The sequence below is a fragment of the Nicotiana tabacum genome, chromosome 4 (genome assembly GCF_000715075.1).
Source record: "Nicotiana tabacum cultivar K326 chromosome 4, ASM71507v2, whole genome shotgun sequence".
Taxonomy (NCBI): domain Eukaryota; kingdom Viridiplantae; phylum Streptophyta; class Magnoliopsida; order Solanales; family Solanaceae; genus Nicotiana; species Nicotiana tabacum.
In genome coordinates this window covers 48635172-48642036 of record NC_134083.1, presented here as the reverse complement: position 1 = coordinate 48642036, position 6865 = coordinate 48635172, and the positions used below count along the sequence as shown (strand labels likewise).

General features: G+C 35.9%; 1 protein-coding gene across 1 annotated transcript; it reads left to right on the top strand.

Annotated features, from left to right (window-relative positions):
* The first annotated feature begins 2766 nt into the window (after positions 1-2766).
* Positions 2767-6778, top strand: LOC107795231 (putative receptor-like protein kinase At3g47110). Its single transcript, XM_016617825.2, has 2 exons — positions 2767-5840; positions 5970-6778. Exons 1-2 carry the CDS (start codon positions 3029-3031, stop codon positions 6374-6376), a joined length of 3219 nt encoding a protein of 1072 aa, XP_016473311.2. The 5' UTR covers positions 2767-3028; the 3' UTR covers positions 6377-6778.
* Positions 6779-6865: the final 87 nt, after the last annotated feature.

Sequence of the window (6865 nt, the reverse complement as noted above, 5' to 3'; positions counted from 1 at the left end):
AATCTGGAAAATTGCAACCTTCAACTTATACTGTCACCATAAGGTCCATAGCCATTATTTCATGTCTTATGATCTCCTAACAAAGTCTGATAGAAGTTTTTGGGCATGAGTAATTCTTAACAAATTATATATACTAAATTAAGGAATTTCAACTACGTCGCCTTCGACTCTATTCATCGATCTTTCTTCCATCTTTAATCAATATATGTCACATCTTAGGTCAATTTTATTTATCTCATACAGTACGGTTTACGTCAAATCTATACTTGGAAATGAGAACTAGTCTTGCCAAAAGAATAATAGAAATTAAAATCGTTCAAACTGTCGTGATGACTTAATTTGTATTCTTTAGAAAATTGTTATTACAGGGTAATAAGGTTGAAGTGAAAAAGAAGTATAGATGACCCAAATTGTGAAGTCAACGACAACCCTTTGAGAAAAGTAAGGGAACGACCATTATATACAGAGCTTAAACGTTTTATTTATTCATTAGATGTTGAATGAAATGTCGCAGTTTGCTTCAACAACCATCTCCTTACTTTTTTCTGCCTTAGAAAAATAAATCAAAAGCGATGATCGCAACGAATAACATGACCTTATTTCTTTTCTCCTATATTAAATTCAGCTCATTCAATGACGTACAAATATTCCTTCTAGCTTCTAAGCTAGCGTTTAGTCATAGATTTTTAAATTTTATTTTGAAAATTCTGATTTGGGTGAAGTTTGGTTTGAAGATGAAAATGTATTTGGACATGATTTTTCAAAACATATTTCACTTTTTATTTGAAAAAACATGAAATATAACTTATACCTCACAAGTTCTAAAAACTATCACAAATACCCAATAGTACCATTATCACAAACCATAATCCTGAACATAAATAAGTTTGGTACAAAATTATCATTTTATAATGAACTATATAAATCATTAATTACAATGAAATCCCATTAGAGAATTACGGCTCCTAATTAAAAAGAAAAAGTTAACTGATATGAGTATTCAGAAAGTCATTTAGCCTACAAATCAGAAGCAAAAGTAAGATGCACAAAGGATTGAGCTGATAAGGGAGCATATTCATCAAATATTTAGTTGGTCGTAATAAATGTGGGCTCTTTTACAAACTATAAAAGTTCAGGGTAATATTTAAAAAATGTAACGGTCATGTTTTGGCCCAAAATCAGCAATTGAGGTGATTTTGGGATTTTGGATTTGGGATTTTGTCAAAATGTGGGCAAAATCTATGGCCAAACATGTGTTTGTCAAATAAATTCTAAATATATTTTGGCAAAACTCATGGCCAAACGGGTCCTAAGTGTTTGAAGATCTATTTTCAATAGGAACAACTAAACTTTTTTTTATGACTGTGGTGTTCGGATCAGCTTGCACGCCCCTTAACTATTTCACTAGATACATGTTATATCTTTCACTAACACATGTATTGAATAACTCTACATCTTTGATATCGCTAGGATTTGAACCTGATGAACAACTAAATCTAAATCATATATGTCCAAAAACTTGTCTACCCGTTTCTTATGAATAAATAAATAAAAGCTATTGCTTGCTTAAAATAAGTATGAGTTTTTTGCAAGAAAATAATGATGCTCTTAAAAGTAATAATTTGGACCATCACGGTCGCTCATCTTTCTGCAAATTAACTTAGTAGTTTATATTTAATCAAGTTGAATTTGACTGAGTTTCATATAATGGTTTAGTACACTCCTAATTTTTCATATGTAAAGGTAACATTATAAATGTGCTTGTTTGAGACTTCCACTTACCATGCAAAAGGTAAAATTTAATTAGTAACCCTCTGTTTGACGATAATTACTCGTTTAACGTAATGCCATACGGGTAATCTTGATGACAAGTTTTATTAGATCCTTTCTAAGCCATAGTCTTTTCTCTTAGAAAACCAGAAAAATATAAAATGAAAGAGAGTATATAATCTCCTGATGTCCATTGGAATTTTTTGAAAGTCAACTCAAGAACTCCAGGGAAAGAAAGAGGCTACTCAAAGTCACTATTTGCGGCTTAAATTGAGGACTTACAAGTGCCTAGTTTTCAAGAAAATATTAGAATATAACCAGGATTACATCAGTTCTAATTTCCAAACAAGGGCGGGATTAGATATATGACAGGGGTACCGATTCCCCGTCCTTTGCATAATATATTCTGCTCTTTCACTAATAAATCGACTAATTAAATTCATGTTTTTTCCATGGAAAAGGTCAGAAAAAGCCATCTTTTTCTCTAGAATTTATTTGTCAATGAGCATCTTGTATCTCATATGTGCTGTTTTGACCTTGTTCCAAAGTTTTTAGAACAAAACTAACTGGATTTATGTAGTACACTCTTACTGCATTTCTCTACGGCCAATAACCACAGAAGCACAGTAACTCAGTCCACCTTTAGGCATACTTAGCTTTCTACAAGTTCCAACTTATGTAAAACAATTTGATGTCATTGTTTTACTCACTGCTATGCTTATGCAGACATTGCAATTGAGTATAAATGCGCTATAATAGTGACTTAAGTCGCAATTTGAAGCTTAAAACTGATGCAAATACATTGCTATAAATCGGTTGCATTTCATCCTATAAAGCAGTTGAGTTTAAAAGAGAAAAGAAGACCAAGCAAGGGTATTTTATTCAGAATGAGAAATATAGCAAAACCATCTTAATTTATTCTGAATCAGTTATCTTACAGAGAAAAGAGTGGAATTAACTTACATAAAGCAGCTTTACAGTTAGTCAACCCTCCCCTTGTCTTGCGTGCACCAATATCAAAAACAACATTTCTTTTTTAAAAAGAGAAGAAATTCTTAATACATATTTTCAGGAAAAGATAATGACAGCACTATTAATAGAAAGAAAATAGTTAGTCAACTTACATTGCTTTTTCATTTCCAGTTCACGAGCTGGAAATTTCTAAATGCATATTTTAAAGAAAAGATTAGGTTGATCAAGCATCAAAGTCAGAATCAATCTTGGAAAAAGAATTGCTAAACAATAATTTTTTGTTGATATGCCGTGGTACCTTGTTGTCTATTTTGTGTCTTATATACCATGCACTAGTGCTTCAATACCAAAAACATTTCTCAGAGCTATCATCTCTTGCTCCTTGACATTTTCCAGAATGGATGTTTTTTCCGCGACTTTTAATCTCCACACCTTCTTGTCTATCCATGTTGCACTGTTCTTATTCTTATTTTTCTCCCAATATGCTGCAGCTGCTACATTACTTGGCAATGAAACTGACAAACTTGCCTTACTCGGGTTCAAGTCCGAAATAACTGAAGATCCATCAGGAGTTTTGGCCTCTTGGAACGATTCTGTTAATTTCTGTCTATGGACTGGAGTAAGATGTGGCCTTAGACAGGAAAGAGTCATTAGCTTGAATCTAAAAGGGCTAAGCTTGGCAGGTCCAGTCTCAGCTCATCTCGGAAATCTTTCCTTGCTCAATTCTCTTGACCTTGCAGAAAATTCCTTCCATGATCAAATTCCTCGACAACTCAGCAAGCTGACAAGGCTTCAAAACCTGAATTTGAGTTTTAACTATCTAGGAGGGGAAATTCCAGTTAATCTATCACATTGTGTTAACCTCAAGAATCTTGTCCTCGACCACAACAATCTTGTGGGACATATTCCTGCCGAAGTTGGATCATTAACCAGGTTAGTGAAATTGTATCTCAAAAATAACAACCTGACAGGAGTCTTTCCAGGTTCTATTGGAAACCTTACATCTTTACAAGAATTGTATTTATCGTTCAACAATCTAGAGGGAGAATTACCAGCTTCTCTAGCTCGATTGACCAAGTTGAGACAACTTGGATTGTCAGTAAATAGGTTATCCGGGGAGTTCCCTCCTCCGTTATACAATTTGTCATCCCTGGAATTAATAGCGCTTTCCCATAACAACTTTTCTGGTAATCTCAGATCCGATTTAGGCCATTACTTCCCTAACCTCCAAAAACTTTACTTGGCAGAATGTCAATTTATTGGTTCCATACCATCCTCTTTGGCTAATGCTTCGAAATTGCTACAGCTTGATTTTCCTGTAAACAATTTCACTGGAAATGTACCTAAGAGTTTCGGTAACTTGGGAAATTTGCTGTGGCTCAATGTTGGGAGTAACCATCTCGGATATGGTGCGGACGATGACCTCAACTTTGTAAGTTCTCTTACCAATTGCAGCAGTCTACTGACGCTCCATTTTGGAGACAACCAGTATGGAGGTACATTACCCCATGCAATAGCCAATCTTTCTAGTCAGTTACAACGCCTAATTCTCAACGGAAATAGAATTGATGGAAGCATACCCAAAGAGATCTCAAACCTGGTAAACTTGAATCTACTTGACATGAGTTATAACAATCTTACAGGTGGCATTCCAGATTCTATTGGAAGACTTACAAACTTGGGAAGTCTCAACTTGGGTAACAATCTCTTGATGAAAGGGGTCATCCCTTCTTCACTAGGAAATCTCACTAAACTCGTGTATCTTTATTTGGGGTATAACGGATTAGAGGGTAACATACCTTCAACCTTGGGAAACTGTAACCAACTGCTAAGATTGGACATTGCTGAAAACAATCTGACTGGAACTATACCACAGGAACTTATTGCTCTCTCATCCCTCACAAAAATTTATGCATATTATAACTCTTTTACTGGTCCGTTGCCAGTGTACATTGGTAACTGGAGTCAACTTACTTATCTTGATTTTTCCTACAACAACTTTTCGGGTATGATTCCACGAACTCTGGGAAAATGCTTGGCCTTGGGGGACATCTATATGAAGGGAAACTCCCTCCAAGGGACCATTCCCAATTTAGAAGATTTACAGGATCTCCAGTTCTTAGATCTTTCCCTCAACAACCTATCAGGGCCAATCCCTCAATTCATTGCAAATCTTACTTCCTTACTCTCCTTTAACTTATCTTTTAACAATCTAGAGGGCGAGGTTCCTGTCACCGGAATATTTTCAAATGTGACTGCAGATGTATTTGTCGGGAACTCCAAGCTTTGTGGTGGGATTCAAGAGCTGCATTTACCACCTTGTGTTTATCAAGAAACTCCAAAAACACGGAAGAAGCATGTACTTGCCCTCAAGTTTATATTGATCATTGTTTTTGTTGCTTCACTTTCTATCCTGACCTTGTTAGTAGTTTTCCTTTGTTTGAGAAGAAATTTGAAAAAAGATCAACCAGCTGATAGACCTAAATCTGCGAACTTCTATCCCAATATTTCTTACGAAGGGCTCCGCAATGCAACTGGTGGATTTTCTTCTGAAAATCTGATTGGCTCTGGCAGCTTCGGAACTGTTTACAAGGGATCTTTGGCCTCTGATGGGGCGGTCGTTGCTGTCAAGGTACTCAATCTCCAGCATCAAGGTGCTTCTAAAAGCTTCATAGCAGAATGCCAAGCATTGAGAAACATTAGGCACCGGAACCTTGTTAAAGTCATCACAGCATGCTCTGGTTCTGATTTTAAGGGAAACGAGTTTAAAGCGTTGGTGTTTGAGTTCATGCAGAACGGGAGCTTGGAAGAGTGGCTGCATCCAAAGGCAGAGACACAAAGGAGCAGCTTGACAATTCTTCAGAGAATACATATTATACTAGATGCAGCTTCTGCACTGCATTATCTTCATCATCAGTGCCAAACACCCATGATTCACTGTGATATAAAACCACAGAACATTCTTCTTGATGAAGATCTCACAGCTCATCTTGGAGATTTTGGTTTGGTTAGACTCGTTCCTGGATTCAGTATAGAACCCAATCTACATCAGTTTAGCTCATTTGGAGTTATGGGAACCATTGGCTATGCAGCTCCAGGTAAACTAAAACTGCGAAAACACAGATTGAAAGACATACGATATGAAATTACAGTGTATATATAGAATACACAATATGTTTTCTTCTAATAATAGTGGTTAATTTATAAGCTCAATTTTCTTGTTGCAGAATACGGCATGGGTGGTAAGGTCTCCATTTTAGGAGATATGTACAGTTTTGGAATCCTAATATTGGAGATATTCACTGGAAGAAGACCCACAGACACTTTGTTCCAAGAAAGCTCTAGTCTCCATCACTTTGTGGAAACAGCATTACCAGATAGCGAAATGGAGATTCTAGACAAAACAGCTCTAAATGGTGACATAATGCCGAAACCAACCAATGGAGAAGAATATTGGGCCAGTATGAAGAAAGAACAGATGGAATGCTTGGTTCGCATACTTGACATTGGAGTTGCATGTTCAGCTGAATCCCCAAGAGACAGATTGACCATGAGACAAGTTTACAGTAAGTTGACACAAATCAGACAAGATTTTCTAGGAGCAGAAGATGTGACGAGGCGATTGAGGCCATAGGTTACAACTTACAAGTGAAAGCATTGGATTTTAATCTAAAATGTTTTGCTAGTTTTAAATTCTGTCAATTTGGTAAGAAAAATGTGAAAGCGTTGTATTTATAACAGGTTTCAAATTGCAGTAGAATTTTCAGTATGCAGAAGAACTAAAGTAGCACGTAGCATATTCCTTGAGTTGACACTAATGGCTTTAGTTTAGGAAATTACATGTTAGTTCTAGACTTCTATATTAGGGTGGAAGAATCGGATGCATAAAGCATCTGCTAATAAACAACGAAAATTGGTACAGCCTATTCAGGAAGTTAATACAATTAGTTAATTAGGTAATTGAGGGGGAACTCAGCATCTACAGAATGCTTGATTCCATCATTGTATTGCTTATTTGATATTCCTACAAATAGTGAAAAATCAAATCTCTATTTAATTAGTGATTCTCCTTAACTAGACATTGAAAATTGGCGGACTGATCATGTGTGGTGTCAAAATGAAA

Coding starts and splice junctions, on each gene's coding strand:
- LOC107795231 (XM_016617825.2), top strand. CDS start 3,029: ATGCCGTGGTACCTTGTTGTCTATTTTGTGTCTTATATACCATGCACT. Junction 5,841..5,969: donor CATTGGCTATGCAGCTCCAG/GTAAACTAAAAC, acceptor TTCTTGTTGCAG/AATACGGCATGGGTGGTAAG.